Below are 25,453 nucleotides of genomic sequence, written 5' to 3' on the forward strand. Positions count from 1 at the left end.
TCCCCTCCTTCAGTCACTGGGACTGCCTATCACAGATGAGCAAATCCAAGAGATGGAAGCAAACCTGGATAACATAGATTTCAAGATGGCAGCTGAGGAGGAGAAGAGGTTGCGTCATGATGTGATGGCTCATGTGCATACCTTTGCCCACTGCTGTCCAAAAGCTGCTGCTATCATTCATCTTGGAGCCACTTCCTGCTATGTTGGCGATAACACGGTAAAACAATGCTCTGAGCTTGTTCTTGAGAGAGCTTACCCTGAACCCACCAAATGCTGCTCACTTGGCAGTTTTGAAAGAAACTTACTTTTCATAATCTCCAATAGAATTTTTGAAAATTTTATTTATTTTTACTTCTGGAGCTGTTTCCCAGTTTCACCTGAGGCTATTTTAGTCTGTGCTGGCTGGAGTTCTAGTTCTCCTAAACACACTGACAGCTCTACTATAACACTGCACTCTTTTGTGTGAAGCAAGATCCATCCTCAAACAACACGTAAAATCCTCTTTTATATGTCATCTGTTCCTTTAAATTAGGAAAGCTCTTAATCTTGTGAGTTGTGCAAAGAAGAAAAGTCTGCATGGCCTGTTGATCAGGCTAATTAGTCACCAGTTCACTGATGAGAGAAATCAAGGCTATTTTTGACACATGCAGAACATGAACTTTCAATTTGTATGAAAAGTCTGGATTGTTTCAGTAGAAAAAAAGTTGTTCAGGGGGTCAATAGAGTGAATAAGAATTTTAAATTAAAATACCCCACTTAATGAACTGCTGTTCAGAATTTGCTTCTGTGAAGGATTAGGTTGTGGCCTGTACAAAATTAATACAAAATTCCCCAGCATTTTTCTCTCCTTCCTGTCTCCTCCAAAACTTACCACAACCACTGTTATTCCTTTGTTTGACAGGACCTGGCATTGCGTTTTTACGCTTCTCCTTAGGTAGTCCTGCATTTTGTTTGGACTTTAACAGCTTGGCAGCTGCTTTTCCTATGATATTTGGACTCAGCTGTATTTGATTGCACCAGAGAAGGGTAAAAGGAAGCTTTACCAGGCTAGATTTCTTTTTGAAATGAAGTCTTGAAACAGCCCCGTTTAGAGCTGTGGCAAGTAGTGCCTGCAATTCCATATCGGACTATTAGGATGTAGTGTCATTCCCTTATACAAAAGCATGATTTCCACCCAAGAGGACTGGAACAAGAATCATGTTGCTTTGTACTCCCCTTCTGGCTGCTGTAGAAGCAACAACATTGATGGGCCCTGACAAATGTCTAGTCTTTGTTTTAAAGAAGGTCCCTCTGGTGCAGCATTTTGATTCAAGAAAGTGTGAGTTCTAGGATGAGAAATGGAAAGGCTCTTGCTCAGTGATTCCTTGTGAGGGAAAAGCAGTATAATTATCTGTGGCAGATGTGTATTCAGAGAAGCGAGAACCTCGCTCTTCCACAAATGAAAGAAGGAAGTGAGCTGTGACTCTCAAGCAGAGCTGAACTGAACTTTCTTTATTCATTCCTTCCAGGATCTGATTGTGCTCCGTGATGGGTTCAACCTGTTGCTGCCCAAGGTGAGAGACAGGTGGTGTGTGCAGCATCCTGCAGGTGGGCACAGCTGATGGTCATTGGGTGAATGATGTATGTCCTAGTTGGTGTCTGGACTGTTGGTGAGGTGGTGTTCTTGGTGGTGAGACTTGTTGGACGCTCAGGAAAACAGGGCTGACTACTGTGGAGTTCGTCCTTACCTCAGCGTGATCTCTTGTCTCTCCCCCAAACGTCGTCCTTCCTGAGGGATTGTATGGAAGTGGGAGGCTCTGTTATGCCAGAATAGGCTTCATTAACCTCGTCTAAGTCCTGAAAAGACAGACTAAATGGCTAACCATTCACCCTGATTGTGCCGGTGGAGGTGATAAACAGATTAGACTGGCTGTTGAGCCAATCTATTGTGGCCATTTCTGTACAGTAGACCCCTGAGATACGTGCACTCGAATTGCCTGTATCTTGGATTAATGTTACTGTGTGTGGGAAGGAGCTGGTGCCAGCTCCATGCCACTCAAAGGAATGGGGAAACTGACCAGCATTGCTGTGACTGAGCTGCTGCCACTGACAGGAGAGGTTTTTAGGAGGGGTAGCAACCTGACAAGAGCGGTTTCCTTGCTCTTGTCAGGGTTGGCAGCTGCTCCTGTCAGTGGCAGCAGCCAAGAGTCAGACTCTCAGCTACTGCCACTGACAGAAGTGGAGAACTGACCAGGGCGGCTGCTCTGATCAGTTTCCTGGCTCCCCCAAGTTGCCTGAAATTTGACTTACACTGGAGATGCAAGAACGCAACCCCTTCTTAAATCGGGGGTCTACTGTAAGCCTAAGTTTTGTAGGGATCAAAGCTTGTGCATACAACTTCAAGTGACAAACATGAAGCCCCCTATTGCATTTAGAAATGGATCCAGTTAAATTGTCTTATGCTTTTTTTCCTCTGTTTTCCCCACTTCTGTCATGGTTAAGCATCTGTCACTACTGTATCAAGACAATTCAAAGTTAGCTTATAGCTTGTCACTATGCTGCAGTTCCTTTTTTTGACTTTTTTCCTGTCCCTACTCTCAACAGCTTGCCACAGTGATTAGCCGGCTGGCCGATTTTGCTGAGCAGTATGCCGACTTACCAACCCTGGGTTTCACTCACTACCAGTAAGTAGCCCAAGAACTTTTGCTTTGAATTCTTAGTCTTCTCTTTAGATGGAGGGTGCTGCTTCTACCAGTTCTGTTGCACGTTTTCTCCCTCCTCTCTCTCCCTGGTCTGTTCTGCTTAATATACTGTATCAAGATCTAGCAGCAGTGAGTTGGAGAGTGCACTGGAGAAGCAAGCATTCATATGAGGACAGCTGTGGTTCGGCTGCCTAGTGTAAAGGGAGACTTAAGCATCAATCCCTCTGGAATAAGAGGGATTGATGCTTAAGTCTCCCTTTACACTAGGCAGCCGAACCACAGCTGTCAGCCATTGCTCCCTTTGAACCTGTGCTAAGAGCAATTTAACTGCTAATGCAGATGGTACCAAAACGCTGTTACAGAAAGCATGGTTAGGGAACTTACACCAAATTTTTGCTTGGATGCCAAGTTCCTGTGACTCTTTGTTTATACTGGCATTTAATCTGTTTTCAACAGCAGTTCAGGAAAAACCTAGTTCTGGCAGCTGATCGATTTCTTATTGTGGAATGGTCCTCATATGAATGCTTGCTTCTCCAGTTATAACTATGAGACCTGTCAATTCTCATGTTTCAAGGGTGGATAAAAATCAATGATTAAAAACATTAAACAACATTTCTTTATTTTTTTACATTTTTTTATTTTTAATTTAAAACAATTTACTATAAAATATGGCAATGCTTAATTTTATTATAGTTGCTTAAAAAGGTTAAATATAGTGAATCCATGAGCCTCTATCAAATACTTTAACTTAAAGGCTACTTCTCTATATAAACAAAGAATTGGTGGGTATGCAACCTTTGGGGTTAAGCTTTATGAATATGCAACAGTAGGTCATGTACCATACTAAGGGGATTAATACTGTGGGCAACCCATGGACTTTGCTACAGGATGTGAAGCTGATAAAGTTATCATAGGCATTGGATTCAGTCTTTTTGATTCCAGCAGACACCATCATATAGCTCATCAGGCTTGTTCACCCACGAAGGTGGTTTCATGCTTCTACTTTATAGCTTCTCCCCAGCTGATCTCTGTCTCAATTCTCAAATTATAATATTTATACTCCACCCAGCATCTCATGGGAGATCGCTGCCCTACCCATTAACTATCAGCCCATGCTTCTGGAGAGTTCTGGGCACTTAAGGTAAACAGTCTTGCTCTGTCTGCTGGCATATGCACATAGGCAGATACAAACAGAAATCCATTAATTTTTCACCTACCTTCCTCCTGTCTCTAAAGGAGTAAAATACTGCAGTGCAGTAGGCACATAAGTTGTTACTAGAAGTTTTCAATTGTGGTTCCTTCTTTTTTAGGGGAAAGGGGTAGGATAGAGAGTTATGGAACAAGAGCAAATGTGCGGAGTGTGCAAGCAGAAAGGTGCAACGCTCATCAAAGCAGGCCACTGGGAAAAATGGGCAGCATTCTTTAGAGTGTAGCTTCTAGTATTGATTTCAACACCTAGGCCCTGGAGGGAAGAAAATGCCATGGCTGCAAGTTGTGTAAAAAAGAACCTATTTGTGAATACAGTGAGGAAATTCCTGTACCTCTGGGTAAAAATGTAATTAATGGCAGCAGTAAATGGTGCAACGGAGATGAAAGGCCTGATTACCAGAATGAAACAACATTATGAAAATTGCTCCTCAGAAGGCAGTGACTTTGAAGATGATGTGCCAGAGCAATCTGGATCACCTGGTTAGTAAACTTTTATTTTGCACCATTTTTATGGGCTGCCTTCCACATCTCACTATAGTAATAATGATAACTGAGATGGTCATAAATTTGTATTTTTGGTGGACTGCTTATGAATTTCAGAATGTTTGTTCAAAGTATAGTTGGTATGTTTTGTCAGTACTTACTAGTTATTTTAACTATTACGGCTGTACTCCTGAAATGATTTTTATTGTTCCCTGAAATAAAATATCCTAGATGCAGATTTTCTCTTTTAAAAGTAAAGTTTTTAATTAGGAATTTATGAATTTTATCATTTAAATCCTGTTTTTTCCTAAGTTTTGGTATGTTACTAGAGAGAAGTGTTCAAATAGATTTAGATTATCCTTCTAATTTACTAATTGTTTGCCCTGTTAAAGAGTGATACAGTCATCTGCAGTGGGAGGATATCTTTCATTTACAAGCTTCTTTGTAAGCAGTGCGCTGAGTGAGTGAGGATGACTTTTTTTACCTTTTTGTTTTAGGGCCTCTGCTGAGACATAAAGCATTGAGAATGTCCATCTGCAATGTCCACAACTTCAGAGTCATCAACTAATAACTCCAGCAGTACTGGAACTAAACATACTTCAGACAGTAAATTAATTGCATCAAAACATGTTTTCTTCATCATAATCCTGTTAAAAGTACATGAGTTTTCAATCAAGATCAGCATAGTCCAGAAGACACCATAAATGTAAATGTGGCACAGTTCTCCCTTTCATGTTGTTCAGAACCAATATTTAATTGACACGGTTCAATTGTTATGAGTATGCTACATTCCATCTGACACAGCAGACACTGTGGAAAGGTTGTTGAAAACCAGATGTGACAAGGAAATTGAATAGTGTACAAAAAATATTGATGGGGAAATTTGGCATTCTGAGTCCTGATGTGTGGAACAGTGTACACAGTGATGCAGTAATATGTGCTTATATGTCAACAGAAGATGAGATTGTCTTTTACAAAAATAGTTGATACAACAGAAAATGCCCATGCAGCAGAATACTTAAAAGATAGCAGTAAAAAGCGTAACAAACAACAAAAATTCAAGGGTCAAGTACATATCGTTGTCAGAGGCAATGAGACAAGGATGGCAAAGATTAAAAGATATCTAGAAGATTGTGATGGGAACCTGAAACTTGTATGGATGTGGGCTGTAAAATCCCAATTAATGGGTTAACCAGTTAAACACTAGGCTTGACGTGCTGAAGGACCCGACCAGAGGTCGTGCACGACTCGACCTGCTGCTTACAAACAGGGAGGAACTAATAGGGAAGGTAGAGGTGGGTGACAACCTGGGAAGCAGTGATGATGAGATGGCAGACTTCAGGAGCCTAACCAAAGGAAGGAAAGAGTAGTAAATTACACACCTTGGACTTCAAAAAGCAGACTTTGACTCCTTCAGGAACCTGATGGGCAGAATCCCCTGGGATGCTACAATGAAGGGAAAAGGAGTCCAGGACAACTGACAGTATTTTAAGGAAGCCCTATTGAAGGCGCAGAAACAAACCATCCTGATGTGCAGCAAGAGAAATAAATATGGTAGGAGACCTGACTGGCTTACTGGGGAAATCCTTGGAAAGCTTAGGCACACAAAGTGGAAACTTGGACAGATGTCTAGGGAGGGATATAAATGTATAGCTCGAGAATGTAGGGCAGTTATCAGGAAGGCGAAGCGCAACTGGAATTGCGACTCACGAGGAACGTGAAGGGTAACAAGAAAAGTTTCTACAGACATGTTAGCAAGAAGATGATGATCAGAGAGGGTATGTGGCCCCCACTGGATGAGGGACGTAACCCAGTGACAGATGATGTAGGGAAAGCTGAAGTATTTAATGCTTTCTTTGCCTCTGTCTTCACGGACAAAGACAGCTCCCAGAATAATGCGATAAGTGATGCACTGTGGGATGAAGGTGTACAGCTTTTTGTGGGGAAAGAACAGGTCAGGAGCTCTCTAAAAAAGCTCAACATGCATAAATCGATGGGCCCAGACCTAATTTATCCAAGGGTTCCGAGGGAGTTGGCATATGTCATTGATGAGCCCTTGGCCATTATCTTTGAAAAGTCATGGAGATCAGGAGAGATCCCAGATGACTGGAAAAAGGCAAATGTAGTGCCCATCTTTAAATAAGGGAAGAAGGATGATCCAGGGTACGATAGGCTGGTCAGTCTTACATCAGTCCTTGGGAAAATCATGGATTGGCTCCTCAAGGAGGTCATTTTGAGGCACTTGGAGCAGGGGAATGTGACCAGGAATAGTCAGCATGGATTCATGAAGGGCAAGTCGTGCCTGAACAATCCGGTTAGTTTCTATGCTGAGGTAACTGGCTCTGTGGATAGGGGATAATCAATGGATGTGATTTATCTTGACTTCAGCAGAGCTTTTCATACAGTCTCCCACAATATTTTTGTCAGCAAGTTAAAGGAATGTGGATTGGATAAATGGACGGTAAGATGGATAGAAAGCTGGCTAGAAGGTCGGGCCCAGCGGGTAGTGATCAACGGCTCAATGTTGGGATGGCGGTCGGTTTCTAGTGCAGTGCCCCAAGGTTTGGTTCTGGGTCCTGTTCTGTTCAACATATTTATGAATGACCTGGATGAGGGGTTGGATTGCACCCTCAGCAAGTTTGCGGATGACACTAAGCTGGGGGGAGAGGTAGATACGCTGGAGGACAGGGATAGGGTCCAGAGCGACTTAGACAAATTGGAAGAGTGGGCTGCAAGAAATTTGAGGTTCAATAAGGACAATTGCAGAGTGCTGCAGTTGGGCCGGACGAATCCGAAGCATTGTTACAGGCTGGGGTCCGACTGGCTCGGCAGTAGTTCTGCAGAAAAGGACCTGGGAGTTGTAGTGGATGAGAAGCTGGACATGAGTCAACAGGGTGCCTTTGTAGCCAAGAAGACTAATGGCATATTAGGTTGCATCAAGAGGAGCGTTGCCAGTAGATCGAGAGACGTGATTATTCCTCTTTATTCGGCTTTGGTGAGGCTGCATCTGGAGTAGTGTGTCTAGTTCTGGGCCCCCAGTTATAGGAAGTGTGTGGATACACTGGAGAGGGTCCAGCTGAGGGCGACCAAAATAATTAGGTGGCTGAAGCATATGACCTGTGAAGAAAGGTTGAGGGAATTGGGACTGTTTAGTCTGCAGAAGAGAAGACTGAGGGGGGGACTTGATAACAGCCTTCAACTTACTGAAGGGAGGCTGGAGAGGCTGTTCACAGTGGTCACGGATGGCAGAACATGGAACGATGGTCTCAAGTTGCATTTGGGAAGGTCCAGGTTGAACATTACGAAAAACTTTTTCACTAGGAGGGTGGTGAAGCATTGGAATGGTCTACCCAGGGGAGTAGTGGAGTCTCCATCCCTGGAGGTGTTTAAATCTCACCTCGTCAAAGCCCTGGCTGGGCTGATCTGATGGGTTTGGTCCTGCCTAGGGCAGGGGGCTGGACTTGATGGCTTTTTTAGGTCTCTTCCAGCTCTGTTGTTCTATGATTCTGTGAAATGCTGGGGGGATGCTGGAGTAGCCCCCTGCCACGAGCAGGGATTGCTCCAGCTGGGGACTGGGAATGCTCCAGCTTGGCTGGAGCATGCTCTCCCGCAGCACTGTCATGGGTGGGTCTCTCCAGTGTAACAAGAGCAGCACCCGTGTCCTGCAGTCCCAGGTGTGCCAGGGAGCAGGAGACGCTCCAGTCCAGCTGGAGCTGCCCTGTCCACAGTAGTCGGGGCTGCTGCAGCCCATGTAGGCTGGAGCGGCCTCCCCAGCCACCTGTTCCCAGCCACTTGGATAGGGTTACTCTGGCCTGGCTGAAGTGCCCCCACCCATGGTGGCCCTGCAGAGCTGGAACAACCCCCTGCCTGTGGAGCGAAGTGGTTGCTCCAGCCCATACTGGTTAACCATAACAGGTAAGCCTCATCGGTTCAGGGTGGGGCTTGCCAATTAGCTGGTTAAACTTTAATATCCCTAGTGTGCAGTGTTCATTTGAGGCGTATTTTTAGCTAAGAGTTAAATACAACTGCAGGAATAAAGGAAAAAAGTAGTTTAAATGTGAAAAAGGCTTCAGTGACAACCACTTGGCTTCAGCTTCACTGAGGAGGATAGGAGTATGTTAAACTAATTTTCCGTCAAAATGGAATTCGATGGCTGACTGTTTTGAGTAGTTTATTAAGAACTGGCCTATTCTAATGATGATTTGTGAAGAAAATTGAGACAAAATAGGTGGAACTTTCACATCCAGAGTAATCAACGTTGGACTGAAAAGAAATGTAAAAGATTTACTTAATACACAGCAACCTATTTTCATACCCTTTGACAAGCTACAGAAGAATTGCTGCTGTATTGTTAATGCTGTTGACGTTTGGAAAGAACTTCAAGACATTGAAGAAAGAAATACCCACCTTCCATTGGTTTTATCAACAAAAGCTGGCTTCCATCAACAAAACTGTGCCATGTAAACAAGGCCTTAGGCAGTTTAAGCAACAGTCACTTTCACGTATGTATATTTGAAAACTTTCCCAGACTGCCCTGAAATATTCAGTTTTCATTCACTGGCTACACTTAATCCTTCTATTCCTTTAATAAATCATTTGGTTTTAAATGTGAAATGTTTTGGTAAGAAAAGTTCATGTTTCCAAAATATTTAAAGTTTTATTTAATTACATGTTATATGCTGTTTAATTAATCTGGATAACATCCTAATGCAGCTTGACATGAAGCATGAACAAAAAGTTAAGCATCTAATAAATAAGCAGTGTATCATGTACTAATATCTAACATTCTAACATACAATAAGAATCTGTAATCATTATGCTACATAATTGCTTACATAAACATATATAGACATAGCATACCCTCCTATGTAGCAAATAGACGTACCAAATATAGTGTAAAGACTCTACTTCGTTGCAAACCAACATGTTTTAATGGCTCTATTAAGTAGCTAGAGCACACTTTTCTTTAGAAGATAACAGAACTGACAAATGGAAAATTTGATTTAAATTGAGGCTTTCTAGTTGGTGCCTTAAGCTGCTCATTTAAATCAATGCACTCTGTTTTAGGGCGTAAGTGGATCACTAGCAAGGGTCAGGAAATATTTCTTCCAAGGTACAGGGTTGCACAACATTCTGTATGTTGGAAGACTTGTACCTTTTCTGTTGTAGCTCTACATTGACTACTGTCAGGATACTGGACTTTTCTAGAATGGGAGTTTCTCTCTGTTGTTCTAGAGAATATGGTTCATTGAGGCGGAATCAAGGCCTGAACAAAAACGTTGTTGGAGGTAGGGATTACTTTGCTGCTGCCAGGGAGGGATGTCAGTTGTTTACAATCAGTACTTTATGCTATGGGTCTTGAAATAAATTTTATTTTTCACTAGTGGAAGTGGTATGAGACAGCAGAGACTGGGAAAAATACTTCGTTCCAGATCAAATGTCAGTGTTGCATAGAAACTTGAGCCTGAAGAAGAGTGAAAAAGCATCAATTCAAGTATGACCCCTATGTACTCATTTAGGCACAGGGCACGCACTCAGTACACTGTGGTCAGAGTAGTATTGGAGGGGTAGCCTTGTTAGTCTGGATCTGTAACAGCAACAAAGGGTCCTGTGGCACCTTATAGACTAAAAGAAAAGTTTTGAGCATGAGCTTTCATGAGCACAGACTCACTTCATCAGATGTAGTCAGAATAGTTAGCCGTTGTATATTTTAAATTACCATGTTCAAAACTGGTGAGAGACAGTGCAGGTATGGGTTGTGCATGGAGTGTTACGTATGTGTGCTGTAAATAAATTCTTGAAATATGTTTGAGGCAGCAAATAAACTTGCCTCAGAAAAAAGAATGGGGATCTGCCTGGCTGGATGACAAGCAGATGAGAATCCAAATATATTTATATGTAAGATAAACAAAGTGATCAAACCTAACAAGTGTTGGAGGAAATGGTGAGCACATGGAGGGACACATGGAAGTCAGCCTCCAGGAAGGCTTCTTGCTTCTTCAGGCAACAACAGTAAATTTTGGGAAGTATATGGAGAGCAAAAAGACATTCTGTTTATCCATTACATAGGAATCAAAGGGGACAGCACTCTGATTCTGTTAACTTTGGATCATCCTGCCACAAGGGCTGGAGATGCTAGTAGCTTGATGAAAGTGAGAAAGCTCATTTAGACAAAGACTATAGTTTGCTGAAATTGAGTCTCGCACATTGAAAAGTCCGTCTTGTTTGTAACCACTGCTTTGTTTGCTCTTAGTATTACTTCATCTGTTCTTTATAAACTGTAATAAAAACTGTCTCAGTGCTTTCATATTAAGGTAAAGAGTGTCTTTAGTGAGTTCTGGTGTGTAAATGATGTCTTTGAAGGAAGCCAGCAATCATATATTTGTCTAGTGAGAACAGACTGGACATTGCAGAGACAGTGGGGAATTTGGTAACGGGTATTCACTGAGTGTTACCTGCAAGGAGAGATTAAGACTGGCAGGGTCTCCTGAAGTCTGTTGGTGAGGAGGGAAAGCTGGTATGGGCAGAAGGTCACAGTTTAAGCTCCAGCAAAACTCTGCCTTGCTAAGGTAAAAAAGTAACACAATGGCTTACTGTTCTGAGTGCTCCAAGAAGAGCTTCTCTCACAAAGTCTCAGTCAGTGTATGTATAGGGTACACCAAGTCTCAGTGAGTCCAGTCAACAGGATTTAACTAAAATCCTAGTGCCACCTTCTGCCTGCCTGGTGCATTGTTAGAGGAGCACCAAAAACTGTATTCTTTACTGATGTTGAGGAAATGTGTAAATGAAGCTAGAACTCAGAGGTTGCAACAGGGAATGTGATTGTTGCAGACCGAGCACTGTTTTTGTTGTTGATTATGACAGACCTGAAACTGATTTTTGAGCCTTTGGGAAAGAGTGCTTGCCTGGAAAAAAAAAAATCTGACTAAAGGGTGCAGATAATTAGGTAATTTTATGGGTGTTTTAACATTAGCATTTCTTAACAAGAAATGTGGGTCACTTAAGTATTATGTGTGTGCCTAGAAACTGGCTCTGTATGTTTCATATAAAAATTCAACGAAGGGTCCTGTGGCACCTTATAGACTAACAGAAAAGTTTAGAGCATGAGCTTTCGTGAGTTAACTCACTCCTTCAGATGCTGGTCCTGGAAATCTGCAAGGCCAGGTATAAATAGGCCAGAGCAAGGCTGGGGATAACGAGGTTAGCTCAGTCAGGCAGGCTGAGTTGTATTGTCATCAGTAGATCTGGAGGTGTGAACTCCAAGAGAGGGGAAGCTGCTTTTGTATTTAGCCAGCCATTCACAGTCTTTGTTTAATCCTGAGCTGAGGGTATTGAATTTGCAGATGAATTGTAGCTCAGCGATTTCTCTTTGGAGTCTGTTCTTGAAATTTCTTTGCTGCAGGATAGCTACTTTTAAATTTGCTACTGTGTGTCCTGGGAGATTGAAGTGCTCTCCTATGGGTTTTTGTATATTGCCATTTCTGATGTCTGACTTGTGTGCATTTATTCTTTTACGTAGAAACTGTCCAGTTTGTCCGATGTATATGGCAGAGGGGCATTGCTGGCACATGATGGCATAAATTACATTGGTAGATGTGCAGCTGAATGAGCCCACGATGGTGTGGCTGATCCGGTTAGGTCCTGTAATGATGTTGCTGGTGTGTATATGTGGGCAGAGCTGGCAACGAGGTTTGTTGCATGGATGGGTCCCTGAGATAGAGTGACTGTGGTGCAGTGTATAGTTGCTTGTTAGGAACTCTTTCAGCTGCACATCTACCAATGTAATTTATGCCATCATGTGCCAGCAATGCCCCTCTGCCATATACATCGGACAAACTGGACAGTCTCTACGTAAAAGAATAAATGCACACAAATCAGACATCAGAAATGGCAATATACAAAAACCCGTAGGAGAGCACTTCAATCTCCCAGGACACACAGTAGCAGATTTAAAAGTAGCTATCCTGCAGCAAAGAAACTTCAAGAACAGACTCCAAAGAGAAATCGCTGAGCTACAATTCATCTGCAAATTCAATACCCTCAGCTCAGGATTAAACAAAGACTGTGAATGGCTGGCTAAATACAAAAGCAGCTTCCCCTCTCTTGGAGTTCACACCTCCAGATCTACTGATGACAATACAACTCAGCCTGCCTGACTGAGCTAACCTCGTTATCCCCAGCCTTGCTCTGGCCTATTTATACCTGGCCTTGCAGATTTCCAGGACCAGCATCTGAAGAAGTGAGTTAACTCACGAAAGCTCATGCTCTAAACTTTTCTGTTAGTCTATAAGGTGCCACAGGACCCTTCGTTGCTGCTACAGATCCAGACTAACACGGCTACCTCTCTGATACATAAAAATTCAACAAGCTTTTAATTGTGCTAATCTTTTCTAACCCCATTTGTGTATGTACCCTAACCCTTCTTGATTAAAAGAAGCTAATAATCTAAATTGTTTTGTTTGGATGCTCTCTGAACTCTGCAGTAGCCTATTTGTCACCTGTCTTTTAACATCAGAACTAGAAAAGGACCAGTAGAGACGACATCTGTGCAACCCCATCCCCCTCTTGCCAATCTCTTGATATTACTCATCTTACATTGTCAAAACAAAAAGCAGTCAAGTAGCACTTTAAAGACTAGCAAAATAGTTTATTAGGTGAGCTTTCGTGGGACAGACCCACTTCTTCAGACCAAGTTACTATCTTACATTGTGTGTGTGGTTGATGCCAAGCCTAATCCTGGGAGGAGTTACTGAACCATTGCCACATATCCAGCAGGGGGAGCACTCACTCTTCTTTAATCTTCTGGAATTTACCACTTAAGAAATAGTAACAGAGAGGAAGCAGTGCTAGTCTATACACTATCAAAACAAAAAGCAGTCAAGTAGCACTTTAAAAACTAGCAAAATAGTTTATTAGGTGAGCTTTCGTGGGACAGACCCACGTCTTCAGACCAACAGTGGTCTGAAGAAGTGGGTCTGTCCCACGAAAGCTCACCTAATAAACTATTTTGCTAGTCTTTAAAGTGCTACTTGACTGCTTTTTCTTAAGAAATAGAAAATTCATTGGGTAGGTGGTGACTTCAGTATGCGTAAACCACCATCATCACAAAATAAGTTGCATCTTGTCTATCTTCTTCCTCAGCTAATGCAGTATTTCTCCATACACTTTATTCTCCTGACCACTGCTCTGGCTTGTTTTGAATATCACAATGACATTTAAGTAACTTCCAAAGAGTGATCTAATAGGCCTTTCAGTTAGGAAGTGTCTTCTTATAGCCATCCTGAATTTCCTTCTGTTCAGTTGAATTCAGTTAATCCAATTTATATCCTTTGGTTCACTTTAAGCACAGGTTTTCTTTCTTGCTGTCTGATCCCTTCAAATTCCTGTTGGCAGTGATCATATTCATATCTGCTCATGGGAATAAGGGAACTTCGAAGTAGGCAGGGTCCTTTCGAAAAGGAGCCCTGTGGGGACGAGCCACGCGGCGGCGAGCCGCATCAATTTCGAAGCGCCGCGGCTGCCTGCATGCGAATGAAGCGCTGAATACGCATTTCAGCGCTTCATTAGTAAACTTCGAAGTGGCCATTTCGAAGTTTGGGGCTAGTGTAGATGTAGCCTAAGCGTCATAGGTCTTGGGAATCTGAATAATAATTGGGGAAATGCATAGTAATTCATGTGCATCAGGGTAGCTCAGGCATTGGGGCCAAACAGGTAGGAGATGGCATGTTTAAATTGGCCGTATTGCCCCTTTTTAGTCTCTAGTAGACCAAACCTTTCTTGTAATATTGTAAAAGGGAAGAATGCATGTTTAATAAAATCATTGATGGCCAAAAATCCCTTTCCTAATCCTACCTGATGGAGTTGCCTTTTAAACAGAGTTTCAAGCTATATCAGAGGCTTTGATATGTTCGTTTTGAGGGGTTTTTTGTTTTTGTTTTTTGCCAGTCCATAAAGTCATCTGCTCAGGAGGTGGCCATTCACTGGTCAGGCATTTTGGCTGCAAGAGGACTATTTGACAGCTTCTGCTTTTTAGGGTGTTTGTGTAGGGTTGCCAATTTTCTAATCCCACAAAACCAAACATCGCTGCCCCACTCCTTCTCCAAGGTGCAGGCTCCCCTCAATCCCCTCCCCACCCCGTCATTTGTTCATTTACTGGCTGTGAGCTGGGGTTCAAGAGGTGGATGTAGATCTGGTTTCAGGGTATGGGAGGGGGTTGGGGTGTAGGAAAGTTTGGGTGCAGGAGGGGATTCAGGGTTGTGGGAACCAGTTTGGCGTGCAGGAGGGAGTTTGGGTGTGGAAGGGGGCTCCAGGCTAGGGCATGCACTTGGGGTGTGGGAAGGATGTGGGCTCCGGGCAGCTCTTACTTCAGGGCACTCCCTGGAAGCAGCAATATGTCCCTCAGCTCCTACGCATATGAGTGGTCAGGCAGCTCTGCACTGTGTGCACTTCCTCCATGTGCAGGCACCACCCCTGCAGCTCCCATTAGCTGCAGTTCCTAGCTAGTGGGAGGTGTGGAGGCGAGGTATGGAAAGGGGACTAGAAATGGGGACGGCCAAGGGGACTCCGCCTAGGAACAACTGGGACATGTCACCACTTCCAGGAACTGCATGGAGCCAGGCAGGGAGCCTGTTAGTCCTACCAACTGGATTTTCAGTGGCTTGGTCTGAAGCACTGACCAGAGCCTCCAGGGTCCCTTTTAGACCAGACATACCAATTAAAAAGCAGGTTTCAGAGGACTTCTGAAATCTGACAATCCTAATGTCACAGGAAGTCTGGAGATAGGCCAGCATCCATTACGTTTAAAGAGTTATGGAATAAAATCTGATAAATATTATATTGAAAGAAGCTATTTGCTTGCTGCTGATCTTTCATTACAGGAGGTGAGGAAAGGAGCTGTGAAGCTATGCTGTCACCATCCCTTTAGTGGATCCTAGAAGTCTATATAGAGGTTTTTAGTCTCTTTTCTCCATGAACTGGGCCATTCAGCTCCTTTGTTGCTATCTCTTCTGTCATACCCTTCACGTGCAAAAGGAAGGAGGGCAGTGAGTTGTCATGATGGTTCTCATTACAGCAGTATCAGAGCACCTTCTTGCCTAGCAAGGCTGTGCTAAGTTTGTATGAAGGTGGTGACATAAAGACAATCTTTCCTGCTTACTCTCAGGCCTGCACAGCTAACCACAGTTGGAAAACGCTGCTGCCTGTGGATGCAGGATCTGTGCATGGACCTGCGAAACCTGGAGCGGGCTCGAGATGACTTGCGATTCCGGGGTGTGAAAGGCACCACAGGCACTCAAGCCAGCTTCTTGCAGCTGTTTGAGGGAGATCATGATAAAGTGAGTAGTCAATGCAGTGATCAAAATGCCCAATAAGCCGATTGAGAATATTCCCTTCCCCCCCACAAAGTCAGGATGTAGGGCCAAATAAGCGTGGAGACTGTGGGTCACAATGATAGTTCATTGGCAGAGCTTGTTTGGGGACAACAGATTTGTAATAGTGGGGTGCTTCAGGACAGGGTAGAGGTCTGCTGGCAGAGCTCTTAGTGGGTTCAGAAGGAAGTGGAGGGGGACTTTTACATTGTTGTATTCTGTCAGTATCCCTCAGCCCTGCATGTTAGACACTTTTCAGTCATTGCACTCAGAGATTCCTCTCTTTTTCCCCTGAGGTGGAGGAACTGGACAGGCTCGTGACTATGAAGGCAGGATTTAAGCGGTATGTAAAAAGCTTGCTTACCTGGTACTCTAACATATGCTGAGGAGAATTAATAGCCTGACAGCTTCATCCACTGTCCACAGTAACTCAGGTTTTGATATCCAGCTAATTAACCAGGTTTAGTGAGCACTTTCACCTGCCTCTTTTCCTTTCCAGTCCACACTGCGGCTCTGTGAAGGAAATGCCACCTCCTAGTGACTTCCCTGTTTCCACTGCTCTCCCCTACTTTTTTTCACCTTGTCCAAGTACGAGCTTCCTCTGCAAGGTTTCCCAACCTATGGGTCGATTACATTTCAAAAAGGTGGGCTGGGCTGGGCAGCTCCACAGGTGGCTATTAAAGAGCCTTTCACACTCCTGACATGGTTTTCAACTTCTTAATTGGATTAAGAGCTGTCAGGCAGTTAAGCCAATCAATTATATTGAGAACGATTTCAACTGCAGGGCAGAAAACTGCATACCTGAGGAGCAGCGCCCAGCAGATATGGTGGGGGCCTGAGCCCAAGGTTGGGAAGGAGGGAGGGCTGAGCTGATCAGCTTCCTGCCTTCCAGCCTCTGCAGGAGATGGGGTCTCCACAGACCCCAACAGGGTTTCCACAGCTGGTGCTGCCAGCTGGGGCTCTGCACTCCAGCTGGCTTCCAGCCATGGGGGTCCCTGTGCCTCCCCTAGCTCCCTCCAGCCTGTGAGTGAGACACCCTTAGCCCCCTTCAGCCCAAGTGACTCCTAGCCTCTTAGTGTGACTCTTCTAGCCCCCTGCAGCCCCTGAGTGTGACTCCCCTAGCCCCTTCTAACCCTCTCCAGTCCAAGTGCGACTCTTAGCCCTTGCGTATGTCTCCTCTAGCTCCCTTCTGCCCCTGAATGACTCCTAGACCCTGAGTGTGACTCCCCTAGCCCTCTAGACCTGTCCAGCCTTTGAGTGTGACTCTCTCTCGACCCTTCCAGCCTGAGTGTGACTCCCCTGGCCCCCTGCAGCCCAAGTGACTCCCAGCCCCTGAGTGTGACTCCCCTGGCCCCCTGCAGCCCAAGTGACTCCTTGCCCCTGAGTGTGATTCTCCTAGCTCGACGAGCCCCTGATTGTGAGGTTTAAGCTGGGGGAAGCAGTTTGGGGATGAGTGTCTTTCCACCACCACAGCTCTGACTATAGTAAATGTAGTGCTATCTTATTAATGCATTTCCCCTTTTCTATGAAATAACTGTTATGAATATATGAACATGAGGGAGCACAATTTTATATTCTTGCCTCAGGCGCAAAATTAGCTAGTTACAGCTCTGCTCTCCTGCCTCTGCTCCCTGTTTTTGAATTGTCTTGGGTCACCAAGTCTTCCTGAATTGTCAGAATGGGTCCCTGTCTGGAAAATGTTTGGAACCACTGCTCTACTATCTCTGCATGCCAGACCAAGGAACAGACTAGCTCAGCATTTCCAGATCTGAAGAAGTGGGTCTGTCCCATGAAAGCTTGTCACCTAATTAATTATTTTGTTAGTCTTTAAAGTGCTACAGGACTGCTTTTTTGAAGCATGAGTCAAAGTTTTCTGCTAGTGTGAATGAGAAGCCTGGAAGGCAAATGAAGTATTCAGGTCAGACCACCTGCTGATGTTAGCTAAGCAAAGCTCTGCAGCAGTGTGCTCCTGCTGAGCACATACTCAGTCCTATTTTAATTGTGCTTGCATCTGCAGGGCTTTATCTTTGTTCTTGTTTCCAGAGCTTATCTTGTCACAGGGCAGACCTACAGCCGCAAAGTGGATGTTGAAGTCCTATCTGTGCTAGCCAGCCTGGGGGCATCCATACACAAGGTGAGGACCCTGTCTCCAAACTCAGCATGCAAGGGGAAAAGAAACACTGACAATCTGATGGGGTTGGAGAAGGAGTCTGGTGCAGAAATTTTCTGTGGGAAGCATGATGTAGAGCTGAGGTCCTAACTGTTTTTTGCTCTATCAGGCTCAGGCTACATCTACGCTTAATGGGAATGTCAATGGCTGCTACGCAGTTTTATTTTGCAGATGTTGACGTTGGTCCCTGTCTTCACTGCAGAATGTCAACGGGAGTGCGCTTCCCGTCAACATTCCTTAATCCTTGTGGCTGTTAAGGAGTTAAGGGGTTGACATTGATCCGAGAACGTGCTGTTTCACGCATGTGTGAAACGGAATCCCAGAAGATCAAACCTAAGTGTTTGGTCTTCTGGGGTAAGTATATATGCAGCCTCATTCTTCACGGGATATTTTGTCTAGGCCAGGTGTGGGGAACTTTCTTTGGGCCACTGACCAACAGAAAAATCAACTGGGTGACACACACAAGTGAGAAGCCATTTAAAAACAATTGACCTGGTTCCAAAGTAAGGAAGAGGAGGATTTAAAAAAAAGACCCTCACAGATGTGGCCCCCCAGTTGAGAAGCATGGAAAAAAAGACACTACCCTCAAGCTCCAGCCCCATAGGTGTGGAGGTGCATAGGCTCAAGGCTTCCAAGGCCAGATTAACTCTTCTGAGGCCCCTCCTAGGTTCGGGGGTGGGGCAAAAAATGAGGGTTCATTGTGCAGGAGGAACTGCCAGAGAGTGGGCTGGGAGTGGGCGTATGTGGTCTAGGTGGGAAGGAGGTGTAGGAATGGCGGGTGGTAGGATTGAGGTGGGAAGGGCCAGGATTGGGATGCTTATCTAGGGCAGCTCCTGGTGGGTGAGGGAAGCCACAGGTATCTTCAGGTGGCTCTACGTGCTGCAAGGAAGTGCTCCCTGCAGGTTCACTTGCACACACACCAGCTATTCCTGGCCAATGGGAATGAGAGGAGCACTTCCCCACAGCGTGCAGAGCTGCTTCCTTCCCCTGAAAGGCAGAGACCATGGGCTACCTTGATCAAGTCCTCAAGGCTTCCTCTCCCCTCAGTGGGGAGCCAGTGCTGACACTCCAGCCTTGGTGTCCCCCTGCATGGCTGCAATGCCAGCACTAGCTTGCCCCGTTACAGGGGTAAGTGGGGGGAACCCCAGGCCTCGCAGACTGGATCTTGGGAAGCTGTGGGTCAGATCTAGTCCATAGGCTCCTCATCCCTGGTCTGGGATATCAGAGCACCAAGAGAGATTCCATGCCTGATTTCTTTCTTATTTGTGGCTGGTGCAAAGGGAAGTAAAATGAATTAGTTTAGAAAAACCCTAAGAGGAGAGCTCCCAAGCAAGTTAGCAAACAAACTGGTGTTAAAGCTAATCCAGTTAGAATAAATCCCCTCCCTAATGGAACATGTTTTAAAATCTCATGATTTCCTCCCCCAGTATGTTCCTTCTTTAATTGTCCCTCACAGAAATAAGTCCTTGTTGGATTTTACCTCTTTGATTATCCCCAGACCCTCCTTTGCCTACACTTCCCACCTGTGATGGTTTGTTCTCTGCTCAGTGAACACACCAGTGTTGAAGCACCATGTAGAATTAAATGGTGGATCAGTGTTTACCAATTTATTTTGTCTATCTTGATGGGTTAGTGGAGTCTTGTCATATCTCAGTAGGAGAAACTTCCCTTCTCTCTTCCCATTTTTTTGACTTGAGCTCTTTAATATATTAGGAAATAGAAAAAAAAAATTTGCAATCTCTGTGGAAATTGGCCTCTATCTCTTATGAGGTGCTACTCTGTCAGGAAACTTGATCACAGTTTTGTGGCTGTCTAATGTGGATACAGATGTGATTCATGTATAATGTAGATTGAGCTTTACTTTTTTCATAAGAAGGTGTAAGAGGGTGAGAGCAAGGCCAGGCAGTGCAGGGGTTTAACAGGGCCTGTCGGCCCCATCAGGCTAACCCTGGTTCACCTGCAAACAGTGTCAGGCCTGGAAGAGTATAAAGGGAAAGAAGCCAGCCCAGTTTGGTGCTGACCAGCCTAGAGGCAGGAGCTGACTCTGAGGCAGCAGGCCTGAAGCCAGAGCTGCCACCCGGTTGGCTGCCAGAAGGTGAAGCCCAGGACCCTTCCCCAGGCACTGAGGGGAGTTGGAGCTCCTGTCCCGCAGGGAACCCCTCTCCTGCTGAAGGGTGAACTAGATTCTTCTTCGAGTGGTCCCCATGGGTGCTCCACAATAGGTGTCGGGCTCGCCCGGCGCCGCAGATCGGAAATCTTCCAGCAGTTTCCATTGGATTGTGCATGCGCCGATGCGCGCCGCTCCCCTTCGCGCCCCCAGCTGTGTGCGCAATCCGGTCCCCGCCAGTTCCTTCTCAACCGCCATTGGCTGCAGACGGAATCCGCTCCGGCTAAAGCCAGAGACAGATAAGAGAGTTGTTTTTACGTGTAGTTTGTTTGTTTTTGTCACTATCAAAAAAAAAAAAAAAAGGAGAGAGAGAGAAATATTAGAGAGCAGAAAGAATAGGAATGAAGGAGAGAGGGGCGGACAAGAAGGCTAGTTAAGCCGTCTGCTGCCCCGCAATCCGGTGAATGTTGTTTTGGGTTAGAAAGCACTGATTAGTGGCTAAGTACCCTATTAACAGTAAAGACTCACCACGATGGCCTCCTCGGGGTTTAAGAAGTGTGAGTCATGCCGCGAGGCTATGCCGGCCTCCAAGCATTTGCTGCTTGGGAGAGTCACACGTTACCCAGAAGTGTTCCCACTGCGCTAAACTTACAGCCAGGGCCAGGAAAGACAGAGAGATGAGGCTCAAAATGATCTTGTTTGATAAGGCTCTCCAGCTGGAACCGCCAGAGAAGCCTCACGCAGAAGGGCCCTCTGGGTTGCATAAAAGGAAGGCAGCTTCTTTGACCCCCTTGGTGCAGAAGAGGAGGAAATTCTCCCCGGCTCGATCCTTGCTGGCCGGCCCAGCGGGCAGGATGAGCGGAACGCAAAGCCCCCAGCCGCGAGCTCATGAAAGCGGCAGCGCAGCAGCGCACGGGGCAGAGGCTGAGCCTCCAATTACACAACAGGCGACACAGAAGGTGCCGCGAGTGCCAGCGAGGCAAGCGCCGGAATCGGCGGCGCCGATGGCGCAGGGGCACCCGGCACAGAGCCTATTGGCGCCGGAGAAAGCTACCCACGCGGCACTGCCGCTGACTGTGCCGAGTGCGGCGCCGACAACGGGGCCGAGATCCCCGGCACGGGAAGGGGCAAGGCAAAAACAAAAACTCAGCACCAGGCAGGGCCGCGCTGTCCTTATCTCCTAGCCCCGCCCCCGAGATACACATGCCGCACCGACGGGCTGTAACTCCACTGGCTTATTTAGGGCCTCCCTCTCCATTCTTCCATCCCATTTCGCCGTGGCTTAGGCCACCTTCACCATTTCTGGGCATGGATCCCCTTGAATACTATCACAAAACAGCTTCACCACTATCTATGTCGTCGTGGAGGTCCCGCTCTCCCAGACATCATGGGTACACTCCCGGATCGTGGTCCAGGTCCCCATCACCAGGCCCTTGCCCATGCTGCTATGGTCGTCCTCATCATGCTGAACACAGACACCACAGGTCTAGATCCAAGGGCAGGTCCTCCCCTGCTACTCGTCAATACTCCCGTGTACACTCTCGCTCTGGGATGGGAACACAGTTGTCTCAGGGGGAATTAGGTCCAGAATCCCGAGACTTCCCTTCACAGTCCTCCAGGGAGCACGTATATCACCGAACTTGGGAGCCAGAGGATTTGAGGGAGGTGTACCCCAGTGGTTCCTCCTCATCCTCCCCAGATGAGGCCATGGCCCCCAGGGATGTCTCCCCTCCGGATGACCTTAAACAATTCCAGGAGCTGTTCAAAAGTGTAGCTTTCACACAGGACATTCAAATAGCAGAGGTGCAGGAGAAGCACCATAAACTCCTGAAAAATTTGAGACCCCCGGCTTCATCTAAAATCGCTATCCCGCTGGACGAAGCCATTATGGAGTCAGCCACTAACATATGGCAGACCCCGGCCTCTGTTCTACCTACAAACAAGAGAGCGGATAAGAAGTACTTTGTCCCAGCCAAGGGCATGGAGTTCTTCTTTAGTCACTTGCAGCCTGATTCTTTGGTGGTCGAATCATCCCAGCAGAGGTCTAAGACGTCTCAGTACAAGTCGGGGGGGGGTCGGATAAAGATGCTAAGAAGCTACAGCTGTTTGGCAGGAAGGTATATTCCTCCTGTACCCTATTATTGAGAGTGGCAAATTACATGGCACATCTATCAAACCACAACTTTGACAATTACTCTAGACTCACTCCCCTCATGGATTCACTCCCGGAGGACAAGAAGCCGGTGTTAAAGGCGATTGTCCAAGAGGGCTATGTGGCGTCGCGGACGGGAGTCCAGATTGCCCTGGACGTGGCGGACACAGCGGCATGTTCAACAGCTGCAGCAGTGGTAATGCATAGGGAATCCTGGCTCCAGACGTCTGGTATCCCCAGGGACCTGCAGGCGAAGATTGTGGATCTTCCCTTTGATAAGCAAAAGCTGGTTGCGGACTCAACCGACTCGGTCCTCCACTCCAGCAAAGACTCGAGGGCCACACTTAGGACCTTGGGTATTTATACTCCCCCATACAAGAAGAAGAAATTTTATCCTCAGCAAAGACGCTATGCTTACCAACCACAGCGTGCTCAATATCAGTGAGGCTATGACCAAGGGCGCCATCAACAGCAGCAGCAATACAGGACTTCCAGGCGACGTTCTCAACAAAGCCGTACACCCTCGGGGCAGGCCCAGAGACAGCAAGTTTGACGGGTATGTCAGGGTCTGCACTATCAACACCATCGCTCAATGCCACTCTCATCTCATGTTCCATCATCGCCTCGAACCGTTCCACTCCCAATGGCAAAAGATCACCACAGACAAATGGGTGCTAGAAATTATAGCCCCGGGTTACACGATCCCTTTCCAGTCACTTCCACCGATGAAGCCTCCCGCCAGGCCTCATCTCAGGGATGCTGCCCGCGAGGCTCAAGCAGGAGGTAGATCACCTCATGTTCATAGGGGAGGTGGAAAGAGCGCCGGAACAATTCCAAGGGAAAGGTTTTTATTCACGCTACTTCCTAACAGAGAAGAAAACAGGAGGCTGGAGGCCGATCTTGGATCTACGGGGCCTCAACCGTTACTTGCGCAAGCAACGCTTTTGGATGATCACAGTTGCCTCCATACTTACAGCACTGGACGATGGAGACTGGTTTGCAGCCCTCGACTTACAAGATGCTTACTTTCATATAACAATCCACCCGGCACACAGACGCTTCCTCTGCTTCGCGGTCGGCAGGGAACATTTCCAGTACAGGGTTCTTCTGTTCGGCCTATCCTCGGCACCCAGAGTCTTTACCAAAACCCTGGCAGTGATATCAGCCTACCTGCACAGACGGGGTGTTTATTTTCCCATATCTGGACGACTGTCTGCTGAAAGGGGCCTCAAAGGCAGAGGTCTTACACATGATACGCGTCAACGCAAGCACGTTTACTTCGCTAGGTCTAGTTATCAACCTTGCAAAGTCAAAGACCGAACCCACACAAGATATAGAGTTCATAGGGGCACGCATAAACTCTATCACAGCAAGAGTATACCTGCCCAACGCCCGCTTCCGCGCCATCAACTCCGTGGTGCAAGTCATGACGTACAGCCCCACGGTGCCAGTCCTAACGTGCCTGCAGCTGTTGGGGCACATGGCGGCAGTGACGTTTGTGGTACAGAATGCCAGGATACACATGCGAAGCCTGCAGCATTGGCTGGCGAGTGTTTACAAACCGGCATCCCACACTGTCCACAGGGTAGTGTCGCCCACGACGGAGGTGTGCAGATCCCTAGCGTGGTGGGAAAATCCCAAGAATCTGCTAGTGGGGGTGCCTTTTCACCAACCACAAATTTCTATCTTTCTTACTACCGACACCTCCCACATAGGATGGGGAGCGCACATTGGCAGCAAGGTGACACAAGGGCTATGGTTCCCTGCGGAACAGACACTGCACATAAACATACTGGAGCTCAGAGCAGTGTTCAATGCATGCAGACATTTTCGAGATTACCTGCATGGCAAAGTAGTCGGGATCAATACCGACAATACCTCCACTGTGTTCTACATCAATCGACAAGGAGGGGGACGATCCCGTGCGTTATGTGCGGAAGCAATCCGATTGTGGAACTGGTGCATTGCCAACAACATAACGTTGAAAGCCTCATACTTTCCGGGTGCTCACAATGTGAAGGCAGATCAGCTGAGCAGGCGCTTCGCACTCAACGCACGAATGGCAGATCCGCTCCGACCTACTACGGCGCATATTTCGTACATGGGGGTTTCCCCAAGTCAATTTGTTTGCCACCCAGTACAACAAAAAGTGTCCCCAGTACTGCTCCAGAGCAGGAATAGGGCGGGGGTCCCTGGGGGACGCATTCATGATTTCATGGAAGGGCCCTCTACTCTACGTGTTTCCCCCCACAACGCTTATCCACAAGGTTCTGCAGAAAGCCAGAAGGGACAGCTTGCATGATACTCATAGTCCCAACTTGGGACCAGCAACAATGGTTTCCCTTGCTTCTGCACATGTCGGATCGTCCACCACTTCCCCTACCGGTGGCGCCGGACTTACTCACGCAGGCTCAGGGGTCCATAGTGCACCCGCACCCTCAGGGTCTGCGCCTACAAGCATGGTTAATCCATGGCTCAGCGCCTTAGAGAGCACGTGTACGGAGGGAGTACAAGTCCTGGAGTGTAGCTGAAGGACCTCCACCAGGAGGACTTATGAACAGAAATGGACTCGATTTACAGCCTGGTGTTCCACCAAGCAGTTAGCTCCCCTTGACATTCCTATAACCGTAATACTAGAATACCTATTGGACCTCAAACGAGACGGGCTTTTTCTATCCTTGCTAAAGGTCCACCTCGCTGCTATATCAGCTTTTCGGCATACAGAGGAAGGGCCCACTGTATTCACCCACCATATCGTCACAAGGTTCTTGAAGGGGCTGGTAAACCTTTACCCCCCTCGAAAACCGCTTCCGCTGTCGTGGAATTTGTACTTGGTGCTCAGCACGCTATCGGGACCACCCTTCGAACCATTAGCCACGGTACCCCTCCGACTCCTTACGATGAAAACACCCTTCCTCCTTGCAATGACGTCAGCACGCAGGGTGAGCGAGCTCGCAGCAGTGATGGCAACGCCGCCCTGCACAGTATTCTCAAAGGAGGTGGTAACCTTACGGTTACACCCAGCCTTCGTTCCAAAAGTTTCCTCGGAGTTCCATCTTAACGAGCCAATAGTTTTACCATCGTTTTGCTGGACGCCTCACAGCTCCAGCAAGGAGGCATGCCTACATCTCCTAGGCGTGAGAAGGGCGTTGGCCTTTTACATAGACAGAACTAAGTCCTTCCAGAAAACGGACAGGCTCCTAGTGTTTCTCGCTCACAGGTCCAAAAGGGGAGGGCCTCTCTTCACAGAGAATTTCAAAGCACATTGTGTCCTGTATAAAAATG

The 25,453-nt window shown here is 46.4% G+C and overlaps 1 protein-coding gene across 1 annotated transcript in view; it reads left to right on the top strand.

Annotated features, from left to right (window-relative positions):
* ADSL (adenylosuccinate lyase) overlaps positions 1 to 25,453 on the top strand; it is a 58,320-nt gene that overhangs the window by 17,648 nt on the left and 15,219 nt on the right. The window contains exons 2-7 of the mRNA XM_075009526.1: positions 14 to 217; positions 1,509 to 1,553; positions 2,584 to 2,663; positions 15,535 to 15,706; positions 16,036 to 16,082; positions 17,783 to 17,873. Coding sequence (XP_074865627.1) covers positions 14 to 217; positions 1,509 to 1,553; positions 2,584 to 2,663; positions 15,535 to 15,706; positions 16,036 to 16,082; positions 17,783 to 17,873 — 639 coding nt within the window. The remainder of the gene's footprint in view (positions 1 to 13; positions 218 to 1,508; positions 1,554 to 2,583; positions 2,664 to 15,534; positions 15,707 to 16,035; positions 16,083 to 17,782; positions 17,874 to 25,453) is intronic.

Source organism: Carettochelys insculpta, chromosome 1 (genome assembly GCF_033958435.1).
Source record: "Carettochelys insculpta isolate YL-2023 chromosome 1, ASM3395843v1, whole genome shotgun sequence".
NCBI lineage: Eukaryota > Metazoa > Chordata > Testudines > Carettochelyidae > Carettochelys > Carettochelys insculpta.